This window comes from Lissotriton helveticus, chromosome 11 (assembly GCF_964261635.1).
Source record: "Lissotriton helveticus chromosome 11, aLisHel1.1, whole genome shotgun sequence".
Classification (NCBI taxonomy): Eukaryota; Metazoa; Chordata; class Amphibia; order Caudata; family Salamandridae; genus Lissotriton; species Lissotriton helveticus.
Window position 1 is genome coordinate 1041844300 of NC_136072.1, and position 20073 is coordinate 1041864372.

General features: G+C 42.2%; 1 protein-coding gene across 2 annotated transcripts in view; it reads left to right on the forward strand.

Moving 5' to 3' along the window:
* The window catches only part of ANAPC7 (anaphase promoting complex subunit 7), a 250367-nt gene extending 231607 nt beyond the window's left edge, over positions 1-18760 (forward strand). For both annotated transcript variants that reach the window (XM_078667494.1, XM_078667493.1), the window contains exons 9-11: positions 5064-5288; positions 10232-10382; positions 16062-18760. In XM_078667494.1, coding sequence (XP_078523620.1) covers positions 5064-5288; positions 10232-10382; positions 16062-16251 — 566 coding nt within the window. In that variant the 3' untranslated portion in view covers positions 16252-18760. The remainder of the gene's footprint in view (positions 1-5063; positions 5289-10231; positions 10383-16061) is intronic.
* Positions 18761-20073: the final 1313 nt, after the last annotated feature.

The following is a 20073-nucleotide window of genomic DNA, read 5'->3' on the forward strand; positions in this document are numbered from 1 at the left end:
GTATCCCGGCAATTGTCTTTCGATTCCTCAGATCCTTGACCATAGGATTTATATGAGGGACAGGAAGACGCAGGGTGCGCTCATAATACTGCAACGGCCCACGGTGGAAGGGGACCTGCACTCCCAGACTTTGAATATTACTATCTGGCGGATGAGATCCAATGGCTCACACAGTTGGTTGCGGATGGAAACGCAGGGATAGATAGTTTGAACTGCCATGTTACAGACATCCAACTGTTGACTAGAGTGGTATTGAGACTGGTGGTTTCAAAAATAAATCTTAGCCCCGAGTTCCAGGTGCTGTATAAGTGCTGGGGCCGATGCTTGCAAAAGTCTAAAACTAAGAGGCCTTACGCTCCAGACATCCCACTGGACTGGCTCAGGGAACTTCCACATGGAGGGGGGTGGCATGGGCTAAGGGATTAGGTGGCGGGAGGAGTCAATACGTTAGGGGCCTTGTACGAAGATGGATTCTTATTGCTGTTTGAAGACCTCAGAGATCGGTATGAGCTCCCGAGGGATCAATTCCTCTTGCATAGAGGACTCATTGTGGCACTCCAGAGACACTGGGGTTTGGGGATGGCAGAACCACCGCGGTCAACCGGGTGTCGATATATTATGCTATCCTCTGGAACATTCAAAACAGTCTCATGCTTGTACCGCAGGCTCTGAGCTGAGGGAATGACTTCACTGGATGGCCTAAGGACGCAATGGGAGGAAGATCTGGGCATCCCCATAGACGGGAAAGTATGGGAAGGTCTAGTAAGCCGCTTCCCTAGGTTTTCAAGGAACTGGAGATTCAAACGTATTAACTTTTATGTGCTACATAGAGCATACCTTACCCCTGAGCTGAATAAACCGGTACTTTGCGACGATGGATGCTAAGTGCCCCTGCTGTGCAGAGACAGGTGCAGAGTTCCTTCACATGTTTTGGACCTGCCCATACCTGGGGGATTTTGGAAAGCAATCACTGACACGCTGACTAAGGTGTTAGATAGAGGTTCATTATACACCACTTTTTTTTGGAAAATATTTTTATTTCGAGTGTTGAGCATGGACAATTACAATCTATAGCAATCGTTAATCATCTAATAAGTGCCATTGTTCCATACAGTAACATTAATGGTATGCACATTGACAATTTTCTCATTTTTCCTTTTAACAATAGCGTTTCATATGCTTAATAATAACTCCCCCCTCCCTCTTAACACCCCGGCACTTACTCAATGATGTCTATACACACTTTCGTACCGTGTTCGCCCTGTTAACAAAGGTATCAATCAGTTACATTCCTGCCAGATCTACATGTAGTCCCCTAGCCAGTGTCATAAAAGTCACTTCTGTTAGCACCTGTCCATGCGTCCCTGAGATCCATTAAGAGCGGACTATCATAACAATGAGGGGGTCGGGATGGGGTGCAAAGGAAGCAGGGGGAGGGGTGAGGGAGGGGAAGTGACCTCAGATCACTGTGAACACATCTCTCTCATAACATCCCCCATAATCAACAGCGACACATTATCAGCAAACCCAGATTCAAAGTCCAAAATCAATGCATTCCACTCCATAGAAATAGGGATTTTCCGTAGGCCTCTACGCTCCTCTCTCTGCAATTCCATACCCTCTGCTCTACCCCATTGCAACACCTCCCCGTGCCATATGTCTGGGTCCGGCAGCCTAGCCGATTTCCACCTCATCGTGATCGTCCGTTTTGCCAGTAAGAAGGCCAAGTCGGCGAAGCGAGTCGCCACACTCTTTCTTTTCGGTAGGGCCCAACCCCAGTATACTATAAGTCACAGATGCGTACGGTCTGGCCGGCGCTATCCTAGTTAGTGCGTTATGTACTGTTGTCCAATAGTACCCTAATTTGGGGCAGTCCCATAGCATGTGTAGTAGGCCAGCACCTCCGGCCCCACAGCGGGGGTATGAGTCTGCAGCATCGGGAAACATGGTATGTAGTCTGTGTGGGGTGAGGTATGCCCTGTGTATCACCATTAGCTGAATAAATTTAAATTTGGGGTTCCTCGAAACTTTCTTGGGAAATTTCAAGATCCGTTCCCAGTACTTGTTCCTGAAAACCCTAGCTGTGTCGCCCTCCCATCGTTCTCGGGTTTGTTGTAGTGAGGTTGCCCTCCCCGTCCTGATTCCATGTGCTATCCATTTCGTCAGGTGGCTACCTGACCCCATTAAATACTGCATGGTGAGCAACGGGTTTATGGGTGGTTCTGTGCCGTCCGGTGCCCAGGTCGACATGATGTAATGTCTGATTTTAGCGTATGTAAGAAACAACCCCTCTGGAGTCTGGTGTGCCCTGTGGAAGTCCGCATATGCCATTAGACTCCCGTCAGCAAATAAATCACCGACCTGTAGTACACCCGCCTCATGCCATGGAGCGAGTTCGCAAGAAGACAGCGGACCCGTGCCGAGGGGAAGTCCTAGTAGAGGTATTGTGGGTGCATAGGAGGATGTCGCGTTTGTGTACTGAACCGCCTTTCTCCAGCAACTGACAGCCAGCCTCAGCAGGTGTGGCGTCGAGCTGGGAACCTTAACCTTCGGCAGTAGCAGTCTGTGAATGGTGCCTTTCTCCCTATCGGACTCTGACATATTCAGTTTGTGAAGATTGCGTCCCGCCAGCCAGTAAGCTAGCCATTGCAGCTGGCACGCATAGCCATACGCCGTCACATCCGGGACCCCCATCCCACCCTGGTCAGTCGGCAACTGTAGTTTGGCCAGACCAATCCGCCGTCTACCCGTCCCCCACACCAGCTCAGTAATGATAGTGTTGAGTGTTCTGAATGTGCTATTAGGGATCAACAACGGTAGATTCGTAAAGAAATAGAGGAGGCGGGGCAGAACCACCATTTTAGATATGGCCACCCTACCGGCCACCGACAGCGGCAGCGTGTTCCAAAACTGCACTTGCGCCTTTAGTGCGGCAATCGCACGTCCCATGTTCCCGTCTAGCATGTGAGGTTCATTATACACCACAACACTGCCTCCTCCACTGGTTTCCGCATACCCCCAAAACAAGTCACTAGTGGTTTTCAGAACTTAGCACTTCTCCTGGCCAAGGGAGAAATTGCTCGAAATTGGAAGGGAAAGAGAGGGTCTAGTCTGGAAATCTGGAAAAGGGAGGTGCTACGCTGGTCGGACTATGAAGGAGCGGTCAGGACTAGGAATGCCAAGCTTGGGACTGGTTCACCGGAGGCGGCCAGAGCTTGAACGGCACTAGTGGAGTATTTGACAAACAGAACTGGCCCTCAAACAGAAGACCCTGAGGTCAATGGTTGTTTAAGCATAATGGCAGGGGGGACTAAAATGAGGATCAAGTAAATGCGCCAAGGAGGCATAACCCTGTTACGGCAGTTGAGATGTTTAGCAATTCACTTTGAGCTAAGAGATGGAATGTGTGAAGATTAACTTTTCGTTTCAGATGCTGAGAAGGAGGGGAGTGGAACCAAACCTTAGTTACCTAATGATGGGCCCAACCACCGCACGCCGGGGGAGGGGATGAGGGGGGGAGTGAGTGAATGGGGAAGGGGTTGTTGTTGATTACAATAGGTAGCATGCCAGTTGTTGACTGAAGCTAAAAACTTTGGAAGACAGATGGGTCCCGCTTCCCAGCTTCACCTGCACCCAGGTGTCATAGTGGAGTAATTTCAGCATATTTAGAAGCGTTTGAGGTATGCCCCATTGTGCAAGTTTCCGCCACAGCATGCCTCTCTCGATGTTATCAAAGGCTGCGCTGAAGTCGATGTAGCACAGGTACAGCGGCAGTTTTTTTGTTTTAGCTCCGTCAATTATCAGCGAGATAGCCAGGATGTTGGTGGTTGATCCGTTTTTTTCCGGAAACCCGTCTGGTTCCATGGTATAATCTGCTTTGAGTCCGCCCATGTCAGGATCTCCTCTAGGATTGTTCCAGCGAAGTATTTGGCTTCATTGTCAAGGAGGGCTACTAGAGGGTAGTTAGCGGGGACCGTTTTGTCTCCCTTTTTGTGTATGGGGACAATCGTCGACCCTCTCCAGGAGTCTGGAATTCTGTTTAGGAGTCTGACTTCTGTGAATAAAGGTTGTAGTATGGTGGCCCATTCAGTGTCTTTCTCCTTGAACAGGGCTGGCGGGATGCCATTAGGACCTGGAGCGCCTAATTTCCTGCCCTTACGAATCTGTTTTTTTATTAGGGCTATTTGCTGGGCCGCTGATGGTACCGGAGTAACACTGAGTTGGGATTGATCTTCCAAGATTGTCAGCGTTGACATGGTCGTTGCAGGTGTTTGCTCTGCGTTGGTGCTTCTTTGTGCCCCTATCTGTCCCAAGGGATCATTGAAGTGACTGCCAAGGTATTTAATCCACTGATCTTCCCCAATGTGTGAACCGAGGTCCTTGTGGTCTGGGCGTAGGATCTTGTTTACTGTTTGCCAAAAACGGGCACTATTGTTGCTTTTGGAGCAAGGAATAAAGAAAGTAATGGAGGAGGAATGAACGAAAGGAAGAATATTCAGAAGAGAGTGAACTAGATTGTCCCACATTGTCAGGCTCCAAGGCCTCACAGAAACCAGCACATTGTTTTAGAGTGCTGGCTTTGCAGCTGTGCAGCTGCAAAGTTTCAAATCAGATGACAGATCGTCATGTGTGAGCTAATGGTAGCTTGGCTGCATTACAAACTAAGCACACTTGAAGGATGATGCCTGAATAAACCTTTTCAATTATTTTTACACTTTCTCTGATTATTAAAGAGTGGTACTGTGTACTAATAGTTACTGTTCTTTCAAAGTTCTCTGTGTTCCTCGTAATTGTGTCTGAATTTGGAATTTCTCTTCTTTACTTTTGTGTTCATGTTTTCTCTTTGTAATCCTGTGATTGTGCCCTCAAATGGTTTACTTTTTTCAATTTTACCCGACCCTCTTATAACGAAAAATTAAGGTAGTAATTTAAAAGGCCCTTTTGCATAATATTATATAAAAAACTTTGTTTCTAATCATTTATTTCCTTGCATTGATTGGTGTGGTATTGCAGGACAACTGTATCTTGAATGTTGTTTGAATCATTGTCTCTTTTGTTTTTAGGCCTCATTGAGTGTTATCTAGCATCCAACAGTATACGTGAAGCCATGGTAATGGCGAACCATGTTTATAAAACTCTTGGAGCAAATGCACAGACCCTTACCCTTTTAGCAACAGTTTGTCTAGAAGATCCAGTGACGCAGGAGAAGGCGAAAACACTTTTGGATAAAGCCCTAATACAGAGGCCAGATTATGTGAAAGCAGTGGTGAAAAAAGCTGAACTTCTCAGTAAGTATGATCTTTTAAAAATTGCAAGAATCCCCCTGTTACATGAAAAGCATTGCACTGAAGCATCCATAGCACCACCAAGCATGTTTTATAAACATGTTGTTTGAAAATGAGTCAAATCATTGAAAACAAGTAATATATTTCTTTATGTCAAGTGTAAATTGCTTTAGCTTCTAATCTCATTGGAATTTAACTTATAACTTATTGTCCTCATATTGATTTGTGTCAGCGTGCAACCATAAGTCAGTGCTGGTACCATACGTTGATGCACGCATTCACAGGCTTACCAGCATCTGAGAATACCCTGGAAAACAATTAGAATTCAGGGGATTGTGTCAGCGCAAACCACTATACCTTACCATTTGTCTCAGCCACACCATTAGGCCCCCCCTGCTTCAAACATTCACCGGATGCACACCTGGCTCATCAAACTACTAAATTCGTCATCTCCCTACCCCCCCCAACCCCCTCCCGATCATAACCTCTAAGCAGAGTAAAAAAAAAAATAATCCAACCAGCTCATTACGTATCCTAAGACTCTGATCGTGGAAACTATTCTCAACCCTATAAAAAGCGACACAAACTGTGCCCTCTTGTTTTACACCCTTGATGGCAGAACCTGCCATTTACTCTATACTGTTCTTCCCATTGACAGTCCGTTTGGGAAGCTCGTATTTTACGCTGCTGCATGCAGTCTCGTGACTTCATTTAGCATCTCTAATGATGGAAAGAAAATAATCCAGGTTAACAAGTTCAACCTTCATTTTATTTTTGGTCAAAAACTGCAACAAACTAAAAGGAATATCAAATGTCTGTCTGTCTCTCAGTGATCCATCATCTTGCATCCTTCTACCTTCTCTCTTTCCATCGCCTCCCAGCTTTATGCTCTTTGCCTCTATCTCGGTTTCCTATTCCGTAATCTCATGAATACCTTGATGATACAGATGCACCTCCCTTCTCTGCATGTACCCTCATTAATTTGTGCTCCTAAAAAAAACGTCTACAATAATCCCCATCCTCATTTTAAATATAGAGCCATAACTTTGTCTTTGCTCAACTATTATTCAGCATTAGACTTAGCTAATCTCTTCCCTTCTAAATATAGAATTCTGACTAAAATATAACACCACAGAAGGGGAGACTAGTTTGCAGAGCCATCTTGACTACTACTGTTTCTAGGAATTGCAAAGCACATCCTATGAGTCTTATTGAAGAGCCAGCAAGTTCAACCACCTCCCTGGTTTGAGCGATCATGTACCAGTTACCCAAGAAATGTCTTGCTACCTCTCATTCACTCCTCATTGATCTGGCCTAATGCATTCTACCCTTTTAATTTTAGATCACCTAAACATGTGAGCAGATATGCCCCATCCAATGCACACATCCAGAACACTGCAGATTCTCTAGGTTTTATTCATTTTTTAATTAACAAACTCATTGGGACAGCAATTTCCTTGATCTGCAGTTTTTCCTGATACCTGAGCTCCAGCTCTCCAGTTTGAACAGCCATCCTCGACTAACCGTTATGAAATCAAATTCTACGTTTACAGTGAGCTAGTTAGAAGACCTGAGAACTATACTCACTTAGCCATCTTTTTTGAGAACCCTGAACAGAATACTACCCGATGCATTCACCCAAATTGCTGCCTGACATGCCGGACCCACATTTACAATCTTCAGTTGCTATCCTGACCTTGACCACCTGCTATTCGTACTAACCAAGACACTGGATACACTAGCTAGGATCTCCACTGCGGAAAAAGCCCCTATAGTAGATAAATAAGTCATATGCCGATAGCATCTGCCAACTGAAATGCAAAAAACGAAAAACAAACTTTCTTGTTTCTCATTTGCTTACTATGTAAGCTGTCGTTTGCCACCCAGACCTGGCTTTTCATTTGTTCCACTGACAGACTGGCTGTTGATTTCACATATCCAAAGAAGTGGGCACTATGCAACCTGTTTGCCTAATTCTTCTCTGACGAAATGTCCAAATGTTGGACTGAATGCTAAACAATGTCAACCCCCCCCCCCCCCCCCCCCGTATTTGGGCTTATTTCCATTGTATTTGTTCTCACCACACCATTTCAGTTTGGACATGGCCATATGCAAATCATCCTGCTCCCCATGAAAACATTCCAGCCCGCCCTGCCAGGCTAGGTCATCCCCAGTCCGGAAACTAGCATCCCAGGAGTGATTTCGGGGTGTCATCCCTCATCAGCTAGGCTATCTTCACTACTTTGGCATAGTGAGCATGGAACTCACATCTGGGCATACCTGTCCCCCTTAGGGCGAGAAATGCAAAAACAGCAATAATGCGCAGAATGCTGAACAATAACAAGCACTTGCCTCCAGTACAGAGATCTGGGCCTAAATCCATTGGTTTTTTTTACTCACCACGCTATTCCAGTTTGGCATTGTAAGGAAAAAAACGATGGATTTAGGCCCAGATCTCTGACTGGGGGTGAGTGATTGATATTATACAGCATACTCTTTTTGCATGCGTCACACCAAATGGGACGGGGATGCCCAGACTTGGATCCCGTGCTCGCCATGCCATTCGATTCAAGCTATGCTGGTGGATGAGGAGTGATACCCCGAAACCAGTCCTAGGATGCTTGTTTCCGGTTAAGGGAGGGCCTGGCTGTTCGGACTGGACTGTTCCCATAGTGAGCAGGGTCACGACTGTTTGCCCATGGCTAGGTCCAAATTAGGGTGGTGTTGAGAGCAAACAAACTATGGATTTAGGCCCATATCTCTGACTGGGGATGAGTGTTTGACATTGTTCAACATTCCGTCCTTTAATGGTTCTTGTTGAATTTGTTACCATGAGTGGGACGTAGATACTCAGACGTGGGTCCCGTGCTCACCATGCCACTAGATTTAAGCTATCCTGGCTGATATGGGGTGATAACCCGAAACCGCTCCTAGGGTACCTCGTTCCGGTCCAGGGAGAGCCTGGCCTGGCAGTTCAGGCTGGACTGTTCTCATAAGGGAGCAGGGCCAATACTGATTTGCGTATAGGTTAGTCTAAACTGGGTTGGCGTGGTGAACAAAAAACAATGGATGTAGGCCCAGATTTCTGACTGAGTGACATTGTTCAGCATTCCGTCCATCAATTGTTCTTTTTCTATTTTTCTTTGAGCCAGTTTTTCCCACCTGTACTAGTCTGTGGTATTCGACAGTACACCAGGTGCAGGCAGTGTAATGAGGAACAAAAAGACAAATGCAGGGGTAGGTGTCAAAAATCCCCCTTAAATACATTAATTGAAAAAATAGGGTTATCTGGAGGATTGGGTGGCCTTGTAATGGAACATAAAAGAGAGAGAGTACCACAAAATGGAGCCAGGCTGTGGAATATATAAATATATATATCCAGTTCAGAGCCCGCCTACTTAATCCAATACTAGGGTGCCGTGCTACTGTTTGCCCAAAACATGAAGAAGTAATAATAATTATTTAAAAAATAAAATGCATTGGCAAGGCCAATAGGTCTGGCATTGGCCTCCTCTTTTTTACTTTATAAATGCTTGTTTTGTAATGGTTTTTGCAAAATATTTTTGTGGGGGGGGGGGGGGGTTGCTGATGGGCCCGCATCAATCTAAAAATAAATACTTGCATGTAAAAAAAAATGTCTACAAGTAAAAATATTTTTTTTCAAAAAGCACAGATTGCCACAGTAGTCCCTGGCACTAAAGGTAGCTACTTTATATGTAGAAATGCTTCTTCTGAAAGGTCAGCATGCCAAAACTCACAGTGAAGTCAGCCAATGGCATAAGCAGGTTGATTCATGCCTCATATTGAAAACCTTTAAGTAAATATTTGACATTGACATTAGTTTTCAAATACTTTGGACTCGGGAAACTGAACAAAATGGTAAAACCAAGGAAGTGACAGAATCTAAAGGGAAATATTTACCAAGGACTTATTTACTTTTCAAAGGATTCAACCATTTGCTTATCTGCAGTAGCCCAGGGAGAAGAGCTATATCCCTCCACGACAAGTGTCATGTATACCTTCTGCCTCAGAAGCCAGCTGTGTGAGATCAGCCGATAGCTCTACTCCCACATCCCCTACTCACCCAGCACCATCAGAGCCTTCTTTGTGTACAACAGCTTATTCTTTCAAGCAATAGGTCTAATGCAGGAGATAAAGCCACAAATAACCAGTAGAGCCTGCTCTTTAGCCATAACCCAGCCAAAGATATCCTTGTTGTTGTGCTTTTACAGACCAGCTATGAGAGGTGAGGAGCAACACATATGAGGGCTTATGCAGCGCACAAGAGGGAGCTAGAAAACACATGCACTCTTGTGGAGTGCTGAATGAAAAAGAATAAAGAGTACATCATGGTGTACAGTGAAAGGATACAAACCAAGCAGTCAAAAGAATCATACAGAGGCTATGCCCAAAGGGACGGACAAGCACAAGAAGAGGAAGGCAAGCTATCCAATAAGAAGCAAGCAAATACGTGACAAAGCCAACCAATGGAAAGCAGTTGACAGGCTTTAAGGCTACTGTATGCTCAAAAAAGGCCTTTTACAGCCAGGCTTGTGCTGGCTGGTAGGCTAGACCATATAAATGTACATGGAGGGAGGGCAAGAGACAAAGCCAAAAGGCAGAGTGTTCCTAGCAATGCTGACACAAAGCATGCATCGGTGAATGTCCTGTGCTAAAAACTCCAAAACCTAAATTGGGCAAGACAGAAAATTCTGAGGGAGCAATGCGACTTATTCCAAACTAGAGTGTTAATTTGCTTCCTACCTCTAGGCAGGCTTCATGTAACCTATGCATTGGATAACCAGCATTACAGAGTTCTTGCTGCACATTCCCATTCCCATTTCATGTTCGTTTCTGAGACATTTTTTTCAGAAATATTTGCTTAAAAGTTTTGCACTGGTGATTCACCTTTTAAATATTGACCTACACAAGCCTTGTTTTTACAGGTCGGGAGCAGAAATATGATGAAGGAATTGCATTGCTGCGGAATGCGCTCGGAAATCAAAGTAATTGTGTCCTTCATCGGATTCTAGGGGACTTCCTTGTGGCTGTCAGCGAATATCAGGAAGCCATGGATCAATACAGCATTGCTCTGAGGTGAAAACCATTTATTGTGTGTGTATGTCACTGTCATTTCTATATGAAAAGTTTGTTCCTATGATTAAATCAAGACATCAACATCTGTTTCAGCATCAACTGTGTGAGTATTTCTGTTTTTGTATCTATACTGTTCATAAAAGGTTTGTCATATGACATGATCATCACTTTGAATAGATGCCTTCAGATCCAGAATATTGTAGCCAGTGGCTTCCCCGACTTACCCCAAATGTTTGAATCTCGATAAGTAATGGTATATGGGCACTAATGTGTCTTAGGTTTTTCTACTGAGACTTCAACTGTGTGGCTGATTGCATCGGATCAACTGGGCAGTAGATGTGTGTGTTGATTTCCTTTTCTGGTGAGATTAGACGAAAAACTTGTTAAAGACAGTAGTAATGCTTTTTATCATTGCGTATTGGTATCACTAGTTTGAAACGAATCTAGCTGTAGTACAGGAGCAAGACTAGGTAATGTTGGATATTAGAGGCTTCACATTTTCACCTCAAACTCACCTCAATACTGTCTTTTTACACTTCTCTGATAAGCAAACCAATTTATTCTAAACCAATGAAGTTGAGGCTGACAGAAAGCAACGTATTTGTGTTTGTCTCTCTTGAACTGTGTGCGTGTGTTTGTGTGTTTTTGAAGCTTGTACTGTCAATTCCAGTGTGAAAGACAGTTGTTATATATATATATATAATATTGCTTTTATTAATTTCAGGTTGGCTTGGATGGAATTATACCAGTCCACAGCTGTAATACTGTGCCTGGAGTGATAAATGGCTTTTGTCATTTTACAGCTCGGCGTGGATAGCACTGTGCTAATCCTATGCTTAAAGACTTTCCTGTACGAATGGCAAAATACCTTGTCCATTTCTATCTCTGCGTGGATAGCACTGTGCTAATCCTATGCTTAAAAACTTTGATAGAAAAGCAGACATTTGAGGTGAGCAAATTTAAAGTGTCTCTGGTGTTGAGGGTGCTCCATACAGGAGCTGCCTTCCACCCAAACTTGGGAACTACCCAGAGTTCTCTTCTTCTTTTATATTTATTTATATATATATATATATATATATATATATATATATATATATATATATATATATATTCACTCCCAGGCTCCCTTCCACACAGGAACCACTCGGACACCTCAGGTGCTGTTGAAATATTTATTCAGCAAGGGAAAAACGACGCGTTTCGGGGATTAGCCCTTGATTTTGGTAAAGCGCCGGCTTTAGTAACTCGGACCGCCTAGACAGCCTTGGTCTCTTTTCCGGCATTCGTGGAGTGGGGATATTTTTTGCATTAAGAAGAAGAGAAAAAAGAAGCAGAGAACTCTGGGTAGTGGAGTGGGGATATTTTTTTGCATTAAGAAGAAGAGAAAAAAGAAGCAGAGAACTCTGGGTAGTTCTCAAGTTTAGGTGGATAGCATCTCCAGTATGGCTTCCGAGGACCGGTTTCTGGCATTACAGCCGTCTTCAGCCCGGCTTGCTTGAATCCAGTGGCAAAGTGAGCAAGGGACTCACGTCCTCGGAAGCTTGTTTCCGGTCCAGGGAAGGCATGGCTTGGCAGTTCGGGCTGGAGTGTTCCCATGAGGCACAGGGTCAGACTGATTTGCATATAGCCATGTCTAAACTGGGGTGGCAGAGTGGGCTAAAGAACGGTGATGGATCAAACCCAGATCTTTTGACTGGGTGTGAGTGTTTGATTGGTTCAAATGCTCCGTCCATCACCACCCCCTTTTGCATTGTTAGAATGATGTCCATATTCTTTGCCATAAGATGTCTTTACCTCTTTTTTCAAACTTTCATCATGGCGGACAAACTTTTAAAACTATTGTCACCTGCTGAGTCAGAAGTTAGGAGAGATTAAATGTACAAAGCTTTTGTTGGCTTGAAAACAATACTGACTTTTTACACTTCTCTAATATGCAAACTAATTTATTCTTAACCAGTGAAGTTTAGAGTTATACATGAGGCTGACAGAAATCAAACAAGTAAGGAAGTTAAAGATAAAACTAGGCTTAGACTCTATTACATATTCTATTACTTAGTCATGTCGTATTTTTCAAATTTACATTTATTGTTCCTTCACTGAGTGTGCAGCCTAGACTTCTATCTTGAACTGTGTGTGTGTGTTTTTGAAGCTTGTACTGCCAATTCCAGTGTGATGTGTGAAAGACATTTCTGATATATATATATATATATATTTTTTTTTGCAGGGTGAATTAATTAACATAATCTACTTCTGTAATTTATTCTGGTAAAGCAATCGCTGTAAAAGAGTAGGTCAAAGTAATCTCAAATTAATTAACTGGTAAAGTAAGTCGACTAATCATCTGTAATCAAATACAGGGTAGGTCATTATTTTCTTGTATATAATGTTGAGTAAGTAGTTCCGTTTTGTAATCCAGTGACTGCAACTTAATTGGAGTAATATCCTTCCATAATTTAATGAGGTATTTGGTAATGAGAGTATTTACATTCTGTTACTTGAAGCGGATGAAAGAAGGACAAAACAGTCATATTTTGAAATCCAGTAAAGGTTGCAGTAATACAGCTAATCTTATTGGGCAATTCGGAAGGCAAATAATTTCCTGTTATCTGATATAAGTATTCTGAATAATTACCTTCTGTTTTCTAATGCGGAGTCAAACAGTCCTGATAATTTACTGTAATCTAAGTGTTAAGCAAGTACTATAATTTCATGTATTCGAATGCTGGCTAAAGCAACTGAAATATTCCTTTTCCCTTATCTAATGTTAGTTAAAGTAAAGGAGTTGGAGCTATCTACTACTTTAATCTAATGCAAGGTAGACTAATCGGGTTAAGCTTCCTCCTCAATGCTAATGCAGAAGAAAACAATGAATGAGCTCTTCTATTATCCACTGTCAAGCAGTGTAATTATAATTAGCTCATTGTGTAATCAAATGCAGAGTAAAGCAAGCATAGAAAATGTGTTCGGTTATCCTCCCAAAATGGCAAAGTAATCTGAGTAGTTTGCATCTGTGAGCTAACTCCTATTACTAGATGTTTCCAAAAATGTCACTTAATTTCTCTAACAACCATAATCCGGATATCGCTAGTTAATTTACTAGCGAGGCAATCCAAATTAGAGTGTGTATTTTACCACAGGAGCACATGTAGCCAGAAATAGTGTGTATGTTTAAAAAAGCTATATCTATTGGATGTGATTGTAGAGAAATACATTTTAGGAAGATTTTCCTATGATTTTTTTTTTGGGCTGAATATATTAAAATTGTTCTTTATTTCTAAGACCATAAAGTTATTGCAAGTCTTCGAAGACAAAATTGGACTATGATAAGTTGGCCTACAAAGTATTACTGTGTGTAAGCCAAATATAGGATATCGGCTACACTAAAAAAAGAACAGGGTATTATTAATTTGAGAGATGCCACACTTGTTGCTCCAAACATGAATTCACATTAGAAGAGATTTTGATGCATCTTGTTTGAAACAATTGTGATCACTGAATTTTAATGAATTAGCGATGCTGAGATTTCCCGTAACAGGAGATTGTCCTTCTTTGATCATAAAGCACGTTCTACACAATAATTAGTTGACATTAATAGTTACTGATCTCTGTCTGGATGTAATTTGGCCAATAGATATTCCAAAACTGGTGTGTTTTCATTATTCGGACTTTGGTCCATAGATATTCCACAACTGGTGCTTTTTCATTATTTGCAATGGGTTCTATACCATTACTTTTAATTTATACCCTGAGTAGTCCCTGAAATATTTTGCTTATTTTCTTTATTTGTTTTTATTATCCCATCCACAACGTGCATTATAGTTTCAGCACTCAATGTGGTAATAGTGATAATGATAGCATTGGTAATAACTCTCACAGAGAAATTGAGATTTCAAATGGAGTGATGCCAAAAAAGGGATTTCTTGTCTTCAGTTTTGATTCAAAGTAAAGGGCAGAAGGTGTCGGAGGTAATAATCCTGACAAGTCCCTCTCAGCAATTGTATTCTCATATAGAGCAGTCATTGCGTATATGAATGGAGTATGATATTTATGGTGTCCAGGTGTTTCCTGTAGAAAATAACATCTTACTCTGTTGGGATTTTTTGTGTCAAGGAGGATAATCGCTAAAGCAATCCTATGAGTATTTGTGATCTATAGCATTGTAATCATCATGTTATTATAAACAGTAGTGTGGAAACCTAGAACAAATCCATACTGCTTTAAGACCAGTGAGAGCAGGACTGAGTTAATCCTGTTAGCCATCATTTTTAGATAGTTCTTTCCATACACAGTTAATAACGAAAGTTGATTGTGTGGGATACATTTTATTTATGTAAATTCAAAATGGCTCCATTAGCCCACCACTCTCTTTGCTATTAATATTGCATTCGGGGCTACATTCAAAAGGATGAAAGCATACAAAGTCTTGATTTATTTGCAAATTTCTCTTGATATTCCAGCCTTAATGCTGGTGTTGTGAACCTGAAACAGATCAATAGTATGACAAGCCATCAAGACTAAAATATGGCTAGTTTTAGGATTCCCTTGTTTGATTTAAAACCATGATCCCATGGTGCGGATATATATTACATGCAGCTTCCAAAATTGTATTGGAATTCCCACTCTAGACTATTGAGCCGCAAAAAGCAGTGATAACAAGATGAAACCCTTATAAGGAACACTCGAAATGTAATTATTAATATGGCATTGGGTGATGATGATTTATTGGCTGATGGAGCTGGCTGAATGTCTTGGGACACTAATCAAACTATTAAAAATCAAAACCAGAGCCTCTGTAGTATTTTTTGTGGTGAGAACAAAGCAATCCGCCTAATCATCTGTATTCTGGTGCACGGTAAGGTGAGTCGTGTTCTCTTCTGTAATGTAAATGCAGGTAAAACAAATCAACATGTTTGTTATTTACTGCAGGGTGAACTAATTAGTGTAATCTCCTTCTGCAGTCCTATGCTGTTTCTATTTACCCATATTGTACCTGCTCTGTGTATACCTTAAATGGTGCATGCATTGCTCTCCATGTTTAAGTAAAGCTTGCCCTATACGCTGTAAAAGCTACACTACTGCATAGTATGCAGTATCTGGAATGTTGAGGAGTGCCATATTCACTGACAGTAGTGCACACAAGTGGATAGGGTTTCCATGTTGGGAGGAAAAACAAAACATGAACACATTTTAGAACGTTTGGTAGACTAATCATATGATAGAATGAAACTGACTGGACATTTCAACTTGTGCTCACAAAGGCACCTTGATTCCAAAGAGGTGAGTGGAAGCCTATTCTTTCTGGTTGGATAATGTGGTGATCTTGGATTGGATATGGAGGGCAATTACAATGTCTGTTAGATCGGCCCATTTCCCTCTCCTGTTAGCTTTTGGTAACCACATTCAATCAATGTGAATGATTGATAGCTTGTTACTCTACAGTTTATAGTGCTCCAAGTGAAGCGTACCAATTTATGACCACTTGCTTCAGCAGAAATTTGTCTCTGGAGTAATTTTCTCTGCTTGTTATTGAACACTAACTTTGGTAACCTTGACTTCTGGGATTTCCGGTGGCAGTAGAATGGATAGCATCGTTTCATAATCACATAAAAGACTTTGTTGTTATGTTTTTATTACTCTTCACACACTTATTATAACGCTTTTTCTGTCTGCTTGGTCTAGCTTGGATCCCAACGACCAGAAGTCTTTGGATGGAATGCAGAAAATGGAAAAGGAAGAAAGTCCCACAGATGCAACTCAAGAGGAAGACGTGGATGATATGGAAGGAAGCGGGGAAGAGGGGGATCTGGAGGGGAGTGACAGCGAAGCAGCTCAGTGGGCAGATCAAGAACAGTGGTTCGGCATGCAGTGAAACTTTTAACCAAGGCACAGGCTGCCTCAGGAAAACGTCACCCTGTTGGGCTTTGATGTGTGGCTGCACCCCGTTCTGTGCACCGTGCAGCTTGTGTTTGGGCAGTTTGGACTCGCTTATTAAACAAACCTTTGTTGCATCTAACAGCAGCGCAATCCCAGGTTGTGTTTACTTTTTAATTGCTTCTGTGATGCACAATATGTCATTAATCATCGCCATGCTAGCATTTATTGTCTTGGTTCCTGCTTTATCAGGGAGCATCGTTTTTTCTGTCACAAGATACTAGGGTAATTAGAAAGATTTTATGTTGCGTTACTAGAGCAAAACGCTCATTCAACGTACAAGGAAGGTATGGATGCAAGATTAAGGACTTAGTGAATAAGGTGCTGTCTGTTGGGCACCAAGTACTTTGGACAAGCTGTATACTTCTAATTCTCATCTTCCCTTTTTTCCAATTAATTTGATTTTTATCCCTAGTATAAAGAGGAAACTGCGAGCACTATTGGAAAAACGAACTTGGTAGCTTGGGCGCTTGATTGACACTACCAACACACTAGGCTTACTTCATGCAAATCTGCTTGATTATATTTAGATCAGTTTCTGTTCGGGTTCTTTGTATGGAGTATGGACTCCTCCCCCAGATAGTTCTTACTTGTGCCTCTTGCTGCTACTGTTTTTTCTCTTGTATATCAGCTTTTTACGCTCTTTCTTGGGATCCCATGTATGAAGCAATCCACTGGACTAAAGGAGTGCCAGTTCTGTGGCTTACAGTTTTAAAACGTTGATAGACACTGGTTTTGCTTGCTGTGTTTGGAACCTCCCCTCCTTCCGGCTAGCCGTTCTCTCTGCTGCTAGTATGATCTTCGCAGTTACTGATTCAATCAGTAGCTCTGCTCGCCACCCGTAACTAAGGTTTTGTCTGCATCATCCGGCTCACCTGACAACCCTCACTTCTTTTATGCAGTCGCCTGATTTTCAACCAGGTCATCCCTCAGTTTATCCTTCAGGCTTACCACTGCCTGGCCACCAGTTATTTGCCTGAAGTGTAGCAGGTCCCCAAGCTTGAACCGTCTAAGTTTACTGTGGCTAGACTAAGGCACCCATCTCTTCCCTTGATGCGACGATCCTGTCGATTCAGATGAGGAGGTGGAGATCTGTAGCTTGATAGCATATGTTCTGTACCACAGTAGGTTTGAGCCTAAAATGCAGAGTTTGTCCATTTAAGAAGGGAGTTTTGGCTTCTTTGCATAAGCCATTAATTATCTCGGTATTCAGGAATAGATTTTCTGGTCCCCAGAACATTTTCTTTTGAACACTTATGTTTTCAAATGCGATAGCCATGAAATGTGATAATTTAGAGTTTTCTTAAATATGAGGGGAAGTAGTAGTATTCTAACCCCTCTCCCATTCCCCATGCAATTTAGAGATGTGAAAGCACTTGGCAAGGCACTAAGGTACCTTCTAGACTCATTTCAGTCACACATTTTTTGGGAGGCTTGGAAACTGTAAGAAGACGTACATATGTGCCTACTAAGTTCTACTCATGACCGTAGAACTACGGCTGCCCCACTTTAGGGTGTAAGCGTACGTGGACTGTTGTGGATTCTTTCCTGATTTTTATAACAGAAGCTTAGCGGAAGGTTTCAGCTCATTCTTTAGATGAGGGGACATTTACTCATCTGTATGCATATGTATTCTTCAAATATCTCATTAGTCTGGAGAAAGAGTAGTAGAAATAATAGTTTTGTCACTGTGAGTGACCCATACCTTTCAGTTCAACTCCAGGCAAAGTACAAATGAGCAGCTGTGAAGAAGCCTACTCGCTCACAGCCCAAGAAGAAAACAAGGGAACAGTTCTGAATAGTTGGCTTGAGTTGTGCATTAATTTGCATGACAAATGCTACGGCATTCCAGACATTTTGGCATGAGCCTACGTTGTGGTGTTGGGTGTAAAGTGGACCTGTGGCGGGGATCCAGGGCTGCCTCTATCCGGGTGAATATTTTCACCACATTTATGTGCACTTTCAGTTCTGATAGGTCCATCACCAACCAGGAACGACCTTGTGCTGGAGTTTAAATGTTAATGTGGTAACACAGTTATATATAACTGATATTTGAAGGGTGTACATCTGTACGCAATGAACAAGTGCACTGTGCAAAAACTGAATTCAGGATTTTGTGCCTGTAGTGCTACTACACAACCTTTCACTTCATGTGACTATTTGTGCCATGTCTGGTTTGTTGGACTGTTGCATTGTGCAAAATCTGCTTACCCATTAACAATCTGCTTGTTCGGACCGCAGGCATACACGTATACGAAAAATCCAAGTTAAGTTAAACATGTATGTGTAAATTGCTCTTCTTTTGATGTAAAATAATGAACTCTGAGGTGCACGTTTTGAAACTGTGAAAGGTAATGTAGAACGTCTCAAATGTATATTAGTACCTTCATTTTATACCTCAAAACTGTTTGTATGATACTAAGCGCTATAAAAGTATTTGTTTTGTATCCAGTTGTCTTTTTATTCTACCACTCTTGTATCTCTTTAGCCATTTACGCGTGCAAATTTGTTGATGAAGAAATCGTGAGGCCTTTAAAATTGGACAAGTTTTAAATCATAATACTTTTAGTCCGAAGGGCGCAAAAATGCTCAAGTAGCTTCACAAATTATTTGTACATATGCAGTGTCTTCACTCACCAGTTTGATTTAGGTACCAAACTGAATTTTTTCATTCAGTTTTTTAAAATGTATTTCGAACTCACTGGAGCTGGTCAACAGTTTGAACAGGTGCAGCACCTCGGCTGTAATTGCACACAGCTTGATGCACGCGTGTGAAAAACCTTAAAGAAGAGTATGACACTTCTCTGCTGGTTTGACGCATGGTTACATAGGCTGTAGTGAGGCTGTTAAAAATAATTACCTACTAGGTTACTGGAGTTTCTCAATATGTGGAAAAACAAAGCATCAATAAAATAGGTCTCGGAGTGACTGCTGCAGAATTTTAAGGTTGGTGACATGGAATAATAACTAAGTGAGAATGGTGTAAGAACTCGCATATTCATTCACACATCCACCTATGCATTTCCTTCAGAGAGGTAATCACCTGTTCCAGACATCAGTCTGTAACATACCCACATGTCACTCAAGCCTTAACCATTCATGTTGTGAGAGCAATAGGTTTGTACAACTCTGCAATGCTGGATCTGTCCTGAGGAAATGGAAGATTGCGCTAATTGCCTTTTGTGAGAGAGGGAAGCTTGCTTTGCTGTTTCCGTCTGTTTGTATTGTGTGAGGAATTAAAGTTTGCAATGTCGTTGCCTGGTTAGTACCTGCGTTTGTGGATGCACCTGCCCTCTGCAGAAGGGATGCTTGCACTGTTGCTGCCCAAGATGTACGTGATTCCACTGCTGTTGCCCCATGATATATATATATATATTGAATAATAAAACCTAACTGTGAATTTACCCCGGAGTGCTGCTACCTAATTCCCGGAATTTGCGGGGAGGGACTGTCGAGCTGATATAGATATATATATATATATATATATATCTATATATATCTATATTCAGCTCCGAAGAACCCCCTCCCCAGCCAGGGAAGGAAGCGGCTGCACTCTCGTGGAACTTTCAAAAGTATTTTATTGCACAAACAGGACGCGTTTCGGCAGACGTGCCTTTTTCCTCTGTGTCAACCTGTGCAACAAACGTTGCCGCCATTTAAGCTTGCATTTCAAAATTGATTACACATTTTTTTCATGTGAATGCATTGACCTGAAAGACAGACAAAATCTTCATTACGACTTTGGCGGCCATTTTAGAGT